Source organism: Bombina bombina, chromosome 8 (genome assembly GCF_027579735.1).
Source record: "Bombina bombina isolate aBomBom1 chromosome 8, aBomBom1.pri, whole genome shotgun sequence".
Taxonomy (NCBI): domain Eukaryota; kingdom Metazoa; phylum Chordata; class Amphibia; order Anura; family Bombinatoridae; genus Bombina; species Bombina bombina.
Genome location: NC_069506.1, coordinates 195,702,977 through 195,722,159, shown reverse-complemented (window position 1 = coordinate 195,722,159; position 19,183 = coordinate 195,702,977). Strand labels below are relative to the sequence as shown.

Here is a 19,183-nt window from a genome sequence, read left to right as displayed (position 1 = left end):
TTTCAGTTCTAATCCGAGTATTTTATCACTTACCAAGAAGTAGTCTATTCTAGACATAGTTTTATACAAACGGGATTCACATGAGAATTTCCTTAAATCTGGATTTTAAATCCTCCAGATGTCTTTACTATGCAGTGTGTTACAGAACTTTCTAATTTACTTATATTATCTAATTTGTTTCATTCTCTTGGTATCATTTGTTGAAGGTGCAGTAATGCACTAATGGTTTCTAACTGAACACATTGCTGAGCCAATCACAATCGATATAGATATGCAGCCACCAATCAACAGCTAGAACTTAGGTTCTCTGCTGCTTCTGAGCTTGCCTAGATAAACCTTTTAGCAAAGGATAACGAGAGAAGGAAGCAAATTAAATGATAGAAGTAAATTGGAAAGTTGTTTAAAATGGTATTCTCTATCTGAATCGTGTAAGAATTTTTTTGGGTTTCATAACCCTTTAAAAATGTCATGCTGTATCTGAATCATGAAAGTTTAATTTTGACTTGAGTGTCCCTTTAACATGCAGTTTATGGACAAAACTGGACTATATTCAAATACATAGATTTTAACTTGGTAAGATTCTTCAGGATAATTTGGCTAAAATAGTTTTGTTTGTTGAAATAAATAAACATACAATTATTTGACTGCGCTGTAGAGACATTGACGGTTGCACCAAGTGTGCTACTCACGCAAAAAGTAAAAATAAACACTCCCTACAGAATGTAAGTGCATGTACAGGTCAAAAAGTTTATAGTTTAGCAATTAAGGTTGTTTGCACAGATTCTTCCAAATCTGAAGCAAGCTGTTTATAATGGAATCTTCTTTTGGTTTTGACAACTACATAGGTGACGCTTCACTCACCTTAAGGACAAGTTTACAGGCAAAGTAAAAGAGAGCCACCACACGTCCCCAGTTAAAATTTCCATCAGCAAACATCTGCGTAGCCACACGAAAAAACACCTCTTTCGGAGGGTTGTTTTGCACCTGTTCAATCATCCTGAGGGAGAAGAAACATCGGTAAGAAAGCATACACTGGTACACCATGATCACAAGTTTAGAATAATGGATACAAACTAAAAAGTACCTTTCATCAACACTTCAAAGATAATAAATAAGCTGTTCCAAGATATCTGGTTCTCGATTTTTTAATTGTTTTCTTTTTAAATAAACAATTTAAAAAAAGAGTGATCTGAAGAATAATAATCTGAACCCTAGATTACTGCTATACTTTATACAGTAAAAATTGAGAATAGAAATCACTATGAGCTGATCTGATTTAAAATGGGAATTAGCAAAAGTCAAATATAAGAAAAAATAAAAACACTTTAAATTGTTCTCATGTAACAGACAGTGCATGCACTTTTACAAAACTTTCCTACATATCTATATTACCTAATTTGCTTTGTTGATATCCTTTGTTAAAAAGCAAACCTAGGTAGAGTCAGGAGAAGCAATGCACTACTGGGAGCTAGCAGTTTATTTGTGACTGCACATATTTGCCTCGTCATTGGCTCAACTGATTTATTCAGCTAGCTCCCAGTAATGCAATGCTGCTCCTTCAACAAAGGATACTAAGAGAATTAAGCAAATATTATAAACAGAAATAAACTGAAAACTTGTTAAAAAAAAATTGTATGCGTTATCCGAATCATGAAAGAAAATGTGTTTCATGCCCCTTTACTTGCATCATTTGTATTTAGATGAATTCACATAAGAACTATTTTGTATCAAACTGAAATGCAAATGTTGCCCATCTTTAGGTGGCTCATTTCCTTGATGTTTGGTAAGAAATAGTAATTTTCAAAATGGTGCATTCTGCATTTTATTCTCCAAGACTTTCCATTTGTATAAATTTGTATTTTCTGTTATTTATTTATTTTTTTAAATAGTTTATTTAATTTTCGGCAGAAAGAAAAATTAAAGTAGAGCACAATCGCTCATGTAGTGCACCACGCAGGGTAATTCAAAATACATACATAACAGAGTAATATTCTGGTGGCAACACATGAAGCAAAGCACAAAATGTTGTTTATACACGTGCTTACCTAAAAAATAAAGGGTAGAACTGTATCTATACTGCACCTTATCTGGTGCGACAAACATGTAAGAAAAGGAAAGAAAAAAAAACAAAAAAAAAAACAACAAATAGATAAATATTTTACCCTTCCTCCACTGCATGCCTGACAACCCTAAAAACCATATCTTTCAATACCAAGCTACTGGGAATATTTCCCTCAGAATTAGGCCTTCAAAAAACTCTGATTTATGAAACGCTTTAGTAAGGATATATTGGATGGTAAGGGGGTATGTCTGAATAATTTTAATCCATTTATTGAAGAATCTTTGAATTTGTTTATTATGCAATTTTGAGGTGTTATATTGTTCAAAGATAATCTGTTGTTTTACAGCTTCCAAAAATATACTGAAAGAGGGAGGTTTTCTATGTTTCCAGCTTCTTAATAATAGATTGCGGACAATTAATATGATCGTATTAATCAAATCAGCGTTATGACCTCCTACACTTAAGAAAAAGATAATTTTTGGATCAAAAACAAAGTACTCAGGATAGAATTTATTTAACCATAAATTAACTTTTTGCCAAAATTGCCGCACTTTTGGACAATACCAGAAACAATGTAACAAATCTGCCCTAGGCAGAGAACATTTATAACAGAGGCCCATTTTATCCTGTGACCAAAGAGCCAGTCTTTTCGGGGAGATGTATGCATTATTGAGTAATTTTAAGTGAGATTCGTGCCAAGAGAAACGGAGGGGCGCTTCCACCAACCATTTAATACTCTTTTTTTAATTAAATCATGATTAATTTCTTCAAAGTGTCTCGACCAATACGAGATATATTGTTCGGAATTTAATTGGCCCTGCTTTGCCAGTAACATTTTATATAAGAGTGAGATAGAGTGTTTTCCTTGTTTATATACCCTCCGATTTCTGCAAAACATTCTGACCAATTTCCTAACTGTAGTTTCTTATTTAGAAAATGACGTATCTGTAAATAAGCAAAAAGATGCTTGTTAGGAAGATTAAATTCATTGGCAATGCTTTCGAAAGTTCTTATATTAGATTGTTCATCCAAGAGCTGTGTTATCTTGGAGAGTCCTTTATTATCCCATTCTCTGAATGGCTTACAGAAACATCCAGGTAAGAACTCAGGATTTCCTCTAATCAATAGAAAAAAATGATATATGGAAGTTAATCTTAAGGCGAGAACATAGCAGTTGCCAAGCTTTCACTACATTATAAATGCTGGTACACATTTTTATACTAGTTGGTAGCTGCTCACTGGGGCAGTGTAAAATAGTTTTGCATGAAAACGGGTATATAAAGGTCTCTTCTAAACTTACGTTAGTCAATGCCTCCACGGTGTGTAACCAGTCCACCCCATAGCTAAATTATATGACTTAATATCTGGGAAGGCTAAACCACCATGCTCCTTCTGCTGAGATAACTTTTTAATCAAAATCATCTGTCTCGACTTATTCCATAGAAACTTAACACAGGCCTGATTAAACAATTTAATATCTTTTGCCTTAATAAATAAAGGGAGATTATTCATTACAAATAATATCTGAGGGAACAAAATGTTTTTTATCATTGTGATTTTAGCTGAAAGAGAAATTGGGAACAATGCCCAGCATTGTAGCTTGGCTTTAATATTTACGAAGAAAGGAGTAAAATTAAGTCTATACCAGCTATTTGGGTCTCTATGTAATATAATTCCAAGATATCTGAAACTCTCAACCTCCTTTAGGTTGTATTGGCTCCTACTATCTTTATTTTTATATATCCATAAGATCTCAGATTTGGTGGTGTTTACCTTATAACCTGAAATTCTGCTGAATAATTCTAAGGCGCCAAATGCTATGGGAATATTTTTATATGTATGTTTAAAATATAATAGTAAATCATCTGCATAGAGTGACAAAACTAATTTCTGATCTCCGATATTTATCCCCTCAAGTTCTTGCCGAAGATAGATTGCTAAAGGTTCGATGGCCAGATTAAATTAAAAAAAATTATTTTAATACGTCTATAGTCTTAATTTAATATTTAAAAAAAATAAAATGATTACCACCAAGCGTTCCAGATTATTTACACCAGACATGGCAATGTGTTTACCCTAAATGATCAGAAAACGATAAAGCAGGGGTTGATCAATATGTACTTCAAAGGGAAATTGAAGTAAAAATTAAACTTTAAGTAATTGAGATAACATGTATATATTTTAAAAAAGCTCTGCAATTTAATCAAATTGGACCTTTCGCTTGTTATCCTTTGTTGACACCAAGTTCCCTTCTATAAAATACAAAGGTTGGCTCAGAAGCGTGCACATCTTGAGCTCCATGTGGCAGCAGTGTTTGTAACTATGTTAAGACACTGGGGTCTTTCCCCCCCCCCCAATTCCTGTAGCAAGCAAGAGGTCAAAGAATATCTAACACTTTTTATAACAGTTTGCAATAAAGGACCACTTCTTTAACAAGATTTTCTAATGCAAAAATGACATTGTCCAATTTGGCTCAGCATGTAATTGTTGCATTGCTAACCCTAGTTCTAGGGGCACCAAGACTTTTATTCCCCACAGAGAAGTTAGACACACAAGTAAAGTCACACTTGGGAGCCACAAGTATTGCTGTTCGAGATCAGAACAAAAGCAGATGACAAAAGCACATATGACTGCTGCTTCTGATTGACTCAATTGCTCAGGAATTTCAATGCTTGCAGCTTCAGAATTAAACTTTACCCATCGGTTTAGCCCCTTTGCAGGGATTAAAGACCCAAAATTGTTTGTTCCCGATTCAGATAGATCATATAATTTTAAACTAGTTTCCAACTGACTTAATTATCTTGGTATTCTTTGTTTAAGACGCAGTAATGCATTACTGGGAGCTAGCTAAAAGCCAATGACAAGCCACCAATCAGCAGCTTCTGAGCATACCTAGGTATACTTTTCAACTTAGTCTAGTAGAGCAGTGTTTTTCAACCAGTGTGCCGTGGCACACTAGTGTGCCATGAGAGATCCTCAGGTGTGCCACGGCAGACTGACAACAGTGTGACATATTTTTTAAACTTGCTTGTTTTTTACTCCCAGTGCAGGGGTAGTTTGTAGGAGGCATGGCATAATAGCACAATACATACAGTATGTGTGTGTTTGTATGTATGTGTATATATATATATGCTGTATTAGGCTACAACGTGTGATTTTTTTTTTAAATTTTGGGATGGTGGTGTGCCACAGGATTTTTTTAATGTAAAAAAGTGTGCCACAGCAAAAAAAAGGTTAAAAATCACTGTAGTAGAGCAAAAAATGTAACCGCTAACATGTCATATTACGTACTTTTTGTATTAGAATAAAACAAGTATTTGAGATGGTTAAATAAGAAGAAAAAGTGATGATATGCCATAACCATAGCCAATCCCAATACCTTTGCAGCTCCATATTCCCATCCAGCTCATCTCCTATTTTTCGCAAACACTCGCTCAGCCTCTTGGTAGAAGAGTCACCACATTGCAATTCTTCTGTATTCCCCAACTCTGGCACGTCTGCACTAGCCATATTGGGAGAACGTTGCACCCGATCAGCAATAAACCTGATGTGGGAGAAGATTAGGAGAGATTCTACTGCACAGCATTAACATCCCAATAATACACCAAGCCCTGTAAGGAGATACATTCTTCCAAAATAGGGTCAGGGAAAAGTTTTAGAGAAAATAAATTTGGAATACAATTAATGCATAAGAGCTTGAATCATCTTAGAGTCTAATATAGGAAGTTATGTATAGATAGGGGAATTAAAGAAATGTATCCAAACTCAAATGAAAATGGATAGTGAAAGAATATAATTTAAAGTATCAGTAGTAATACATAAAACAGATTGTATAAAAATAAACACACGCAGGATGCTTCTTACCCACGTAAAAGTAGACTTCCAGTCTGCAAGATCTGTTCTGATGATGTGGCTGTGAAAATGGAAACACAATTTACCAAATGATTTTTTTTTTATTTTTTTTTTAAATGTACATGCATACTGTTCTCCTCCGGACCTATTTAGGGCTCTATTTATTAAGCCCTTCTCTCCCATTCGACAGCAGGATCGCACAAACAAACCTGCAGTCAGGATTTATCTGATGACCGCTGTTTCCCTGCCTTGTTCTTCACCTGTCAGGTGCAGAATTTCAATATTTCGACCAATGGAGACTGACAGCTCCTACCCGAGCACAGCCAATCACACGGGAGCGGGGTTGCACACGAAGAGCACACAGTAGCGCTTATGTGCAGTGGTAAAATGCGGGCAGCACATTTCTGCCTGCAGAAGAGAAGCTAGGCAGACAAAGGTGAATATGTACAGCCCTGTCTGCCCGTGGATGATAAATCGAGCCCTTAATGTCCACCTAGATTTTATTGACCACCCAGCAAACATTTAAGGCAGTATTAAGCTAGGATTTGCAAATATTTTCAATGTTTGTTGCACAAATTATTATGAAATAAATGTGTGCTTTGGATAGTTTACATAACATTTTTACAAAGTATTATACTGCCCCCATCCGGCTACTTTATAATGCCACCTGACTGAAGAAAAGAAAAAAAAATCATCTTACTACGAGGCCCAAAAGTTAAAAATTTAGGAAACATAAATGTTTAAGTTTTCATAGTGGCTGAATATTTGGGAGGCGAATTTTTTTTTTTTTTTTTTTTTTTTTTTTAAATATGTCAAAATTCAACTCCTCCACGTAAATTAAAATATATTCTTTGATGGAAGTTAATTTTAAAAATTTCCAGTCTTTTTGACATTTTATTTGGAAAATATCTGTAGCATTAAAGGGACACTGAACCCAAATTTTTTTCTTTCATGATTCAGATAGAGCATGCAATTTTAAGCAACTTTCTAATTTACTTCTATTATCAATTTTAATTCATTCTCTTGCTATCTTGATTTGAAAAAGAAGGCATCTCAGCTAAGGAGCCAGCAAATGTTTGCTTCAGGACCATGGACAGCACTTGTTTATTGGTGCTGACCAATCAGCAAGGACAACCCAGGTTGTTCACCAAAAATGGGCCGGCATCTAAACTTACATTCTTGCTTTTCAAATAAACATACCAAGAGAATGAAGAAAATTTGATAATAGGAGTAAATTAGAAAGTTGCTTTAAAATGCATGCTCTGTGTGAATCACGAAAGAAATTTTTTTGAGTACAGTGTCCCTTTTAATGCTTGTTTTTGCTATTCAATTTCTTAGTTTTTTTTGTTTTATTGTAAAAAATGCGTCTGCCCACAGGATGTGTATGCATGGCGTGTCTGAATATTTGTATTTTGTTCACTTACACAACTAAAATAAGAAGCTTGCATTTATTCAACAGAAGTAAAACCTACACAGAAGCTACTCACATAGGAAACTAGCATCAAGCCTTGTTCTGACCCCATGTCACTGTCTCCTGATTAATTTCACTCGCCAGGTATCTGTTTTTTGGGTGTCTTCCATTAGAATAAGAATTAAACATATATCAGCGATGATACATTGAGCTGCTCCCCACAGGAAGTAACAAACGGACTTGTACAAATCGTATGGCATTTACAGACAGGAAAGGGAATACAGAAACGATGAGGAGCTGCCAGCCTGCTGGCGCACACAGAGTGACTGTAGATTAGATTGGACAGGCTTTTATGTGGTTGCCGCATTAGAGCGAACATAAAATCAGTTTTCTATAGCAATGCAATATACACAGAACAGCAGCAGTAAACTAGGCCCCCAGTTTCTGCTCCAGCAAATACTACAAAAACCCAAATCAACATTGACTTAAAAAGATGTGCGTTTGGAGGTTTCGTGACCTTGAGAATGCGGAAAGTGGCAGCCCTTCGTGCTGCTCAGCTATTTTCATTGCCAAATTCATTCTTGTGCAACAGCAACACACTACGATCTGGGCTTGCACAAGAATGAATTTGGCAACAAAAATAGCTGAGCAGCACGATGGGCCACCTTCTTCCACATACGGGGGTTCACAAAACGTTGGAATATACATCTCTGTTGACTTCCAGTAATAAAATGATCTTACTATGATACCAAGCTACATATCTAAGAATCCAGACCACAGTTCTAGACAAGAAACAATTTGTTTATATATTGTTTTATGTTTCAGGTATATGATAAATATGAAGCAGTAACAGTTCCGCTATACGGGGAGTTGCTAATTCTCCTAAATATAGCATGAAGCACCTATATCAGTATAGTTTATATGTATTTGGTTTTTGAGCGAGTCTGGATATTCCCCAATTAAGATGCCCTCTTTTTGGGTTTGCATTTTCAGGAAAGCTTGTGGACTTTATTCTTGAATAAGGATGCTGAAGGAGTTGCTGGGGAAGATCCATAAATTGATAATCACTGATTGATTTACTAGTATCTATATTGGTATACTGCCTAGTGTGTAGGTGATACCACTAGAATCTATGCAGTTTTACACAAATTTGTGTTACATGATTGCAAATTTAGCATCTTTGTTTGGACTGGTAATCACTACAAACCATGAAAAATTAAACTAATTATGTGAAGTATTTTTGATACTTTTATCCTTATGGCTAAAGTATCAATTAATAAATTTGGTTTTACTGAAAAAAATCTTATGGAGTATGTTTTGAAAGATAGGCTGTTTTCTCGTGTTGAAACTGTAAGCTAATTCTGCAAGCAAGTGCAGCTGCATTTTCTATACCAGATGATTCTAGAAAGATCAGAATACCTTTTTATATTGCAATTGAAAGATTTGCCAGTGTGAAGTTATATAGATACATACGTCTGGGGTTTGCGGTTTCTTTCGTTCAGAGAGGGATTGCCTGGTATTTCGGGGCTGGACTGTACTGTGAAGTCAGGATCAGACTGATATGCTCAGGAAAGTTCTTCTCTGTGAAAGGCACATGTTGAGCAAAAAGAGGCTGCTTCTTGGGTGGTAACAAGCCATAGAACAAGCCATTATGCTATTGTTCGTTCCCAGGTTGAGCGCTTCTCTCTTTTTATTTATGCAAATTATGACATTTAGGGAAGTCTCCCTAAGTGTGATGCGGGAATCCATTCCAGACGTGGACCCGTTGCTCAGTGTGTCTAGAGGGATATGGCTGCACCTCACCGACGAGGCCCACAATAGGCCGAAACATACGTCTGGGGTTTTGCGGTTTCTCTCTTTCAGAGAGGGATTGCCAGGTATTTCAGGGCTGGACTGTGAAGTCAGGATCAGACTGATATGCTTCAGGAAAGTTCTTCTATGTGAAAGGCACATGTTGAGCAAAAAGAGGCTGCTTCTTGGGTGGTAACAAGCCATAGAACAACTATTATGGTATTGTTCGTTTGCAGGTTGAGCTCTCTTTTTATTTATGAAGTTATATAGACAAGTCTAATTTGACCAATTCAATAGAAAAGATTTAAAAAAAAAAAAAAAAAAACCACACACTAGCTTGGCCGGCTTATTTGCCTGGAAGTTTTACATTTCTGATATGAAGGTAGGGACATGCATAAACAAAACCTGTCTCCTAACTAGTTGTCACAGTTGTTGGACGAGACAGCAAGAATTGTTGTTTGTGATAACTTCCTGTTATGAGTTAACATGCAATAGTTATGAACTGTATCAGCTTTAGGTTTCCAAGAAACCAACCAAGTTCAGCATCTGTTTATCCCTTAGATGTTTACCATTCAAATGGTAAATAAAGATTTGCAACCCGATTACAAATATAGTATCTTAAAAAAAGTATTGATGGTAGGAAAGAGGAAGGGAAGTGTAATCTCTTGGGTTGACTCATTCCATACCAGACTGTTTACAGAAAACACATCTACTGCTTGGCTATGTTTCAGGAGATCCGCAGCCCAGTAGTATTACATAAGTCTCAAAACAAAGGAATGAAAGGTATGATTCCATGAACCCTTCCTTATTATAATCAAGATTACAATATGGGGCACAACACACAAACAATGCTTGTTACCTATGATTACCATAAGGAATAGGAGTCAAAATCAAAACTTGCATGATTCAGATAGAGCATGTAATTTAAAAAGGGCCATAGTATATGCTGATCCAATCAGCAGCACTAGTAACACAGCCGAGTTGTGACCAACGCTGCTGATTGGATCAGCTGAGGTTTCCGCTCGGTAACCAGCAGTGCTCTGCAGGTCCAGAGGGGTACTTTTTAAAATGTGTGTTTAACCCCTTTGTGGGGGTTACACACACAGCAGTGAAAATTACATCCTGTAAAGAACTAGAGCATGTTATTTTTCGGCTATTATGGCCCTTTGAGACCCTTTTAAAATAATTTCTAATTTTAAAATGCACTTTGTCCTTTTGGAAGCTTTTGCTTCAAAAAGGAATATGTACATATCCTACACTGCGGAGGTCAATTGGAGTTTGGTGACTACACACATTGGTCTTTTCCCATTGACTCATCAGATGTTTTCAGCTAGCTCCAAGTAGTGCATTGCTCCTCTAGACCTTACTTTAACCATGTGCTTAACCCCTTTGCTGGGGTTAAACAACTATTTAAAAGCAATTATGCATTAATAGAATGCCCTAACATGATTATTTCCTTTATGCGCTTTTAATCGCTTTAAATATTTTCAATTTGAGGAGCCAAAGTTAAACTGAAGCAAAGGACTATTGAGAGTTCAAATTAAATCTCCAATCAATTCTTATTGGCAATTGAAATACTGAGTACAGAATAATTACAGAATTAACGGTTACAGTTTTTAAAATATTCTGCTAGAAAAATACAGTACATCCTCAGGTTGACTTCATCCCTTGTCAAAGTAAAAAAAAAAAAAAGGGGGGGGGATGGGCGAGCAATCAGGAAACTAAAAAGAATAAACACCAATGGTGGTTGATTAAGACGCCGTTGTGACATTTTTAAAAGTGGCAGCCATTAATATCCATCACACACTGCAAACAACATTAAAAGGAACACAAACGTGCAAAAAGGAAATGATTTAAAATATTAAAGCATTTTGTTATTACACTATTGCTTGTATATAACTGTTTAATTCCTGCAAAGGTGTTAAACACAAAGTCAGCTCCAGAGCAGCAATTAACTACTGGGAACTAGCAGAACACATGTGGTGAGCCAACGACAAGAGCCATGTATACATAGCCCCTAATCACCAGCTAAGATCTAGTATTGCATTGCTGCACATGAGTCTACCTTGGTATGCTTTTCTTTAAAAAAAATGCAAAAAGAACAAAGTCAATGTCATAATAGATACATGCAAGTTTAATTTTGACTTTATTCCCCTTTAATATGCAGTATAGTTACTTGGTATTTTTACTTTCCCTTTAAATAGCTATTTCATATATAGACTTTCACACACGTAGTACAGTTTTATCACAATAGCTTGTGCATGGAAAATATAAATAGTAGCAGACAAGAAATTGGACAATTTTGCCACACACATGTATTTGTATGTGTGTGTTAAATAAAAAGTGCACTTGCCTTTGTGTGCAACATTCTACAGGAGGAAAATTATTTAAAAAAATATGAAGGAAAACAAAATGAATCACCACATCACATGACAATATATGAAACCCCCTTTAGTGTCATGAGTAACAAGACACCACTGAAAGTGATCAAATAAGCAACTAAATAGAGCTGTAATTTACACACCTTAAAAATAAATAAATAAGGTGCTATGCATAATTCTTGTTAGTTGTATACCACTCCCAACCTTTTTAAAGGGATAATAAAAACAATTTTTGTATCTCACTATTCAGATAGAGCATACAATTTAGGCAACTATCTAATTTACTCCTATGATAATTTTTTCTTCATTCTCTTGCTATCTTTAATTGAAAAAGCAGGAATCTAAGTTAAAGGGACATTATACACTAATTGTTTCTTTGCATAAATGTTTTGTAGATGATCTATGTATATAACCCATAGTTGTTTTTTTTTATTATTCTTTTATAGCTTTGCTTATTTTTTTTAATAACATAGCTCTGATTTTCAGACACCTAACCAAAGTTTTAGGAGAATACTGTCAGATACCTACTCCAGCTTGCTCCTGTTTGTGTAAAGGGTCTTTTCATATGCAAAGGAAGGGGGAGGGTCTTATTTCCCAATTGCAGTGGGCTTTCCAGCTACTGCATTTTTTACTGGATTTTTTTAATCAGTATCTGTGCATCTTATTCTTTATAGTAATGTCTATTAGATGCAGTTATGTAAAAATTGGTATATACTGTGGATTAAACCCTAAGCCTGACTCAGATATATAGATATAGATATATATATATAGATATAGATATAGATATAGATATAGATATAGATATAGATATAGATATAGATATAGATATAGATATAGATATAGATATAGATATAGATATAGATATAGATATAGATATAGATATAGATATATATATATATATATATATATATATATATATATATATATATATATATATATGTATATGTTATACTACATAAGTAACCGAGAGTGACAATCACTGGTCATCTACTATTCATCCCAGTATTATACCTGACCATTAACTTTACATAATACCTAATCCTGGTGTAAATTACCCCCAGGGTTAATACACTGATCACCCCAGTATTCTCTAGTGGATTTTAAAGTACCCATTTTAAGATACCTAATAAAGTTTAATTATTTTAATAGTTTTGTGCTGATGCTAAACTTCTATGCCTATGATACGTATAACGTAAATGGGATTTGAGTGCTATTTGTGCATCATTTTTTGCAACTTTCTTTAGTTGTACAAGTATTTAAATTAAGTTAAAATGTCATTGCTTAAATAATGTCAAGCAGTTCTGTACATTTTCCACATTATTAGTAGCAGCATGTGCTAATCTGCTGGATGAGAATGCATCTCGCTTACCCCTGTACGCTATGGAGGCCTGCATGAGTAAAGTTATTACAAAATGTGTTATACCTTCTCAGAAACATTTTTGCAAATTAAAGTATATTGAAAAAAAAACATTTTAGGCCCAACTGATGCACAGGGTACTCCTACAACTCTTTTTTCCATGTTATTCTACAATCATGCATGTGGAACCTTTAAGAAAATGATACAATATACTAAAGATAAGCTATAGAGAGTAAAAAGTGTGAACTGAGGTATTTTATAATAGAAAATAAAAACTAAATATTATATTTGTGGCTTAAAAAGAACACTGCAATTGTGCGGTATGTACATACTGAGATGTAACAGAACATTTTTAGTTATTTTTAAAGAAAATCACATGATCATAACACCTGCCAACAATTTTGTAAAGCAAAAATGAAACTGCTGCTTACAAGAGTCCTATGATGAGGAGATTTAAAGGGGTACTTTAATCAGAGGGAGGGGTATTGAAGAAATCCATAAAATGCAAGTATCACTAATTTATAAACAAGTGTATAAATTGTATGGGGATTTATTAATATCCCTTTACAAAATGCTAGTAATTTAGTTTAAACATAATTACACATATAACACAAAAATGCAGTTTTGTATATTTTGTAGCAGTTTTTCAAGCTGAAATACAATTTTACTAGAATATGACAACCAGTCTGATCTTGTAACATTCTAAATGAACCAAAATAAACATTGTCATAAGCATTATTTGCTACTACTTGGAGTATGTAATCCCCAAGAGCAAGAACTCATAATTTAATGACGTTATAATTGTGCCAGACACCCAAAAAAAACTGTATAACAAACTATAGTAACTGGTCTCTTAACATCAGAGCTTTGTAAGACAGTGGGGATTCCCATTTGGTATCTCAAAGAAAGATAGGCGTTGGGAAATAGAGGGTAATTCCCTTAATTCAATTTCTGTCCCTGGTTTATTAGCTTTTTATTGTAATAAAAACAGCTAATAAACCAACTAGAGTATAACAGTCATACCTGACTATAGTTTTAAAACACATCTATATTAACATTATGGTTATTATAATTAACTATAAAATGCAAATAAGGATATTTCGATAACTGAGTTTGAGACTAAATGAAAAAAGGCGTGAAGATCTAAAGTAAGGTAAAGAGAGGCCTGCTTTGGTAGATGCAAGGTAAGTGTAGATACGCTACCTAGGTCCAGACATGACCCCCCTCTGCAGCCACCTATCCCTGGACTCACCTGACCCGTCGCCTTGACTTGTACTATTTCTGCCGCCTTTGTCACCGGCTCCTATATTTCCACTATCCTCCTCAGGCACGTCCCCACCGGGTCCCCTTTCCGCCATTCTTGCTAGAAAAAAAAATAATGTATGGGAGAGTAGGAGACTGATGCCACACGCCTAGAATATAGTACCGCCAACAACTGCAACTGGCCAACTGAGCATAAACACGGAAGCCAAGAGAACCTCTGCGTCATCACGCTGTGTCCTGCTTCCGCCATTTTGACAATGGGCTAAAAAAAAGTTCGTGTTTTATTATTACACTACTACATAGTTGTTTGGTTAGCTAATAGTTGGGAAATAGAAATACCCGTGACGATTACGAAATATTACATTTGAACGCTCCTGGACATTATAATATATATTAGTAGCGGCTTTAATTTATTACTACATCCATTACAAAAGTTGTTTTTTTCTCCCCAAATCCCAGATAAAATATGTATTTTGAGTGTGAGTGTGTTCTAATAAGTTTTAGAGTTATAGTTAGGATTCTGAAATTGTTGTGGGGAATACTATACTGGGATACAAGATACCGAGACACATAAATAATACGTCAAATATGTCCAGTCTCAGTATTTTGTTTATTTATTTATAAAATATTTTACCAGGAAGGATATATTGAGATTTCTCTCGTTTTCAAGTATGCCCTGGGGTGGTGTGACACTCCACTTGACATCTGCCAGTTATTACTATTAACAACATCTGCAAGCTCAGAAATCACCAAGGCAACACGTTCACATTTATCAAAACTAACACTTCTAACAAAAGCAATAACATTTTTTGAAATAATCAAAGTTTAAAGGGAGATGAAAGTCAAAAATACATTTTTACGATTCATACAGAGCATTATCAAATATAATTTGCTCTTATAGTATCCTTTGTTAAAAGCATATGTACATGTCATCAGAAGCAGCAATGCACTATTTGGAGCTACCTGATGATTGGTGGCTACATATATTTGTCTTTTATCACTGGCTCACCAGATGTGTTCAGCTAGCTCCCAGTATTGCATTGCTACCATGGAGACAACTTTAACAGTGTTTTATTCCCTTTGCAGTGGTTAAACAAATAGATGCGTTCAGGATTGCGTGTGAGTACGGTGTTAGTTTTTTTTTTTCACTTTTTGCTTCATTGACTTCTATGGGAAATACATTAAAGCGGTCACGATATTCTAACTTTGGCTTTTTGCGCCCCAGGTTAGCACTTGTGTGAAAAACTTTGTACTTTCAACAGTAATTTTGCACACCACACAATGCATGCAAAAGCTTACTGCTAGCGCAGTTAACGCACGATCAGGAGCGATACATTGCAAAATTGATAAGTCACTGTTGCTTGCATGTACTTTATAGAATTTCTTTGAGCTTTTATGTCACTTTAAGTGTGAGAATTAATAACTGCTGTTAAATAAAATGTTTCAATACAATGGGTTACTTTTTAATGCAAATATGTATAGTTAATTATATGAACATAAATATATTTTATTTTTATCTTCAAAAATTGTCATTGATGAACAGATTATAGCACATATTCATAAATAAAAATCTTTTACTAATACAGGTATACCTCACTTTACAGAGATTCGCTAATACAGCACTTTGTGGAGCTGAAGTTCAACCTCCAAGGATTTTGAAACAGTGCTATAATCATTGTGAGATTGCTAGAAAAGTGAATGGCACCATTTTGTTATGCTTAGTTCACTCTGTTTATAGCATTGCAGTGCAATCTGTGTCTCAGTGCTATAGTCTGGCAAATTTTACTACAGTAATTGTCACAATTTTACAGGTACAGTATTTATTGAATACTAATTGAATACTTGCTGTGCTAGTGTTAAACTAAATGTAGCACTATTGCACCCCTAATATATGTTAGTTCAAACATGTTTTCAAGATTTTAAACACTGAAAAGAAAGCTAAAAATGCCTTGTTTCACTTTAAGGCGGTTTTCACTTTACAGCGGGGCTCCGGTCCCTAACCCGCTGTATGAGCGGGGTATACCTGTACTTTAATGCAAATGAAATGTTAGGAATACATTTTTATAATATGGTAGGTATATTTCTGCATTTGATGTGACATTGAGTCATTTCTACCGAGCCCCAGAGGTGTCACACAAGATTTTTTTATAAATCGTGCGCACATTTTGCTAAATCGTGAGCACATTTTGCTAAATCATGCGCACATTTTGCTAAATCGTGTGCACATTTTGCCAAATCGTGAGCACGATATAGCCAAGGCGTGCTCACGATTTAGCCAAAGCGTGATCACAATTTAGCCAAAGCGTGCTCTCGATTTAGCCAAAGAGTGCTCACAATTTAGCCAAAGCTGCTCACGATTTAGCCAAAGCGTGCACACGATTTAGCCAAATCGTGCACACAATTTATAAATAATTATAATCATGCTATTCCACCTTAAAGGGACATTATACACTACATTTTTCTTTGCATAACTGTTTTGCAGATGATCCATTTATACAGTCCACCTGGGAGTTTTTTGTAACAATGTATAGTTTTGCTTATTTTTTATTAACATTGTGCTGGTTTCAGACTCCTACCCAAGCCTTAAAGTGTCAGATGTATACGTTCGTTTACAGACCACTGCTGGCTCCTGTTTGCCTAATCTGTCTTTTCATATGCAGAGAAGAGGGAGAGAGTATCTGCACCCAGCCCCTTTCACTGAGTGTTCTAGCTAATTTCCTCAACAGTTCTAAATTTGGAGATTCTAAGTTTTTAAAAGGTTTTATACTTGATTTTTAGATCAGTTTCTGTGCATATTCTTTTTTATAGTAGTGTCTATTACATGCAGTTATATGACAATTGGTGTATACTGTCCCTTTAAGCATGAATTTTCCCCCTTGTAGATCAGCCTGCTCCTCCCCTAGCTAGTCATGTTTTGATGACCTATCTACAGGAGGAGGAGCTGCCGCCCACCAGCTACTAGTTCTTTCAGTTCAGAGTTTAGTATGTCAGTAGAGATGGGAAGTCTGATTCATCTTGATTAATCAGTTCATTTCGGACGGTTCGTTTAAAGGGCCATAATACCCAAATGTTTAAACACTTGAAAGTGATGCAGCATAGTTGTAAAAAGCTGACTAGAAAATATCTACTGAAAATCTCTATGTAAAAAAGAAAGATATTTTACCTCAAAAGTTCCTCAGTAGCCACCTCCCATTGTAAAGAATTTCTAAGCAGCATTTTAGTGTGTCTGTCCTAGGACAGCTTAGGGGATGAGCCTCGTGAACTCTCATATTATTTCACCAATCAGGTAAAGGAAGCTTACTATGAAATCTCATGAGAGTTAAGTCAAATCTCATAAGATCACAGTAAGAGTTCATGACCTCAGCACTGCTGATGCTGATTGGCTGCTGTTCATTTCTTCATTTTTTTATTTTTTTTTACCTGCAGCTGGGAGCAGGTGAAGTATAACTTTTTACACAGAACTTACTCTGCTGAGCTGAGAAGATTGTGAGGTAAAATATCTTCCTTTTTACATAGAGATGCTCAGGTGATATTTTCCTGTCAGCTTTTTACAGTTATACTGCATCAGTTTCAAGTGATTTAGCATATGAGTATTATGTCCCTTTAACTGAACCAGTTCATGAACCAATTAATCAGTTCATTTGTTGGGCACATGATGCATGAGGGAGGAGCCTCAGATTCTCCTATTACGGATGCTCCATCAATCCGATTCCTGACTCCTGAATCACTGTCCGACTCGTCCTGACACACAATGCAACATTACATCTATTTCTTACTCATATTATATGGATAACCAGTCTTTTGTTGTATATGAAAAACCAAGGCAAATACATACAACATGGTGCATACAACAGAGTATGCTGCATATATTGTGTGGGTTCCAACACAGTGCATAGAACAGAGTATGCTGCATATATTGTGTGGGTTCCAACACAGTGCATAGAACAGAGTATGCTGCATTTTGAACTGTTGTATTTGCCTAATAGTTGCATATCTTACAAAAGACTGGTTATCCATGATCATACACAGGGAAGTGATATCCGCTTTATTTACATAATAGGTATCATAATAAATTTACATTAACACAATAACTATTATCCCAGAGCTCCGCATCAATATTAATGGGGTTAATTTAGGGGCAGTTAGGGTTAACAGGCATCCTTATGGTTAAGTTATTGTGAGGAGTATTTATAGTAAGGGACAGTAAGGGATAATTTAAGGTGCAGTTAGGGGTAAAAGCAGGGGTCTATTGAGAACTGCTGTGACCTTATATTTCAATCAGTGTACTGTTAACTGATGGCTAGATTACGAGTTATGCATTAGGCTTAAAAAGCAGCGTTAGCCGGTCCTAACGCTGCTTTTTAATGCCCGCTGGTATTACGAGTCTTGCAGGTATAGGTGTAACATAGTAACATAGTAGATGAGGTTGAAAAAAGACCTAAATCCATCGAGTTCAACCTATACAAATATATACAAAATATATACACAAAGCTCCAGTTAAACTTAAATAATCCCACTGAAAGGTGACCCATTTAATACTAGCAATCATATCCATGAATTTTGTTTATAGACAGAAATGTATCCAAACAATTTTTAAATATATCTAGGGTATTGGCATTCACTACCGCCTTTGGTAATGAGTGCCACAATTTTATTTCTCTTACAGTGAAAAAACGTTTCCGTTGCAGGAGATTTAATCTCCTTTCCTCCAACCTTAAATTGTGACCTCTGGTCACAAACAATTTTCTTGGAATAAACAGAGCTTCTGCCATCTCTGTATATGGGCCTTGAATATATTTATATAAAGTAATCATGTCACCGCCTTTTTTTCTAAAGAGAACAGACCCAGTTTGGCTAGCCTCTCCTCATAGGTTAAATTTTCCAATCCCCTTATTAACTTTGTGGCCCTTCTCTGAACTTTTTCTAGTTCTGCAATATCTTTTTTTGCGATTGGTCCCCAGAACTGCACTCCATACTCAAGGTGAGGTCTTACCATGGCTTTATATATTGACAGAATTATGCTTTCCTCCCTTGAGTCAATGCCTCTTTTAATACATGCTAGTATC

The 19,183-nt window shown here is 35.4% G+C and overlaps 1 protein-coding gene across 1 annotated transcript in view; it reads right to left on the bottom strand.

Moving 5' to 3' along the window:
- Positions 1-14,340, bottom strand: part of BAX (BCL2 associated X, apoptosis regulator) — a 35,077-nt gene extending 20,737 nt beyond the window's left edge. The window contains exons 1-4 of the mRNA XM_053690823.1: positions 14,107-14,340; positions 5,927-5,975; positions 5,442-5,606; positions 862-997 (exon numbers count right to left, since the gene is read on the bottom strand). Coding sequence (XP_053546798.1) covers positions 862-997; positions 5,442-5,606; positions 5,927-5,975; positions 14,107-14,212 — 456 coding nt within the window. The 5' untranslated portion in view covers positions 14,213-14,340. The remainder of the gene's footprint in view (positions 1-861; positions 998-5,441; positions 5,607-5,926; positions 5,976-14,106) is intronic.
- Between the last annotated feature and the right edge of the window lie 4,843 nt (positions 14,341-19,183).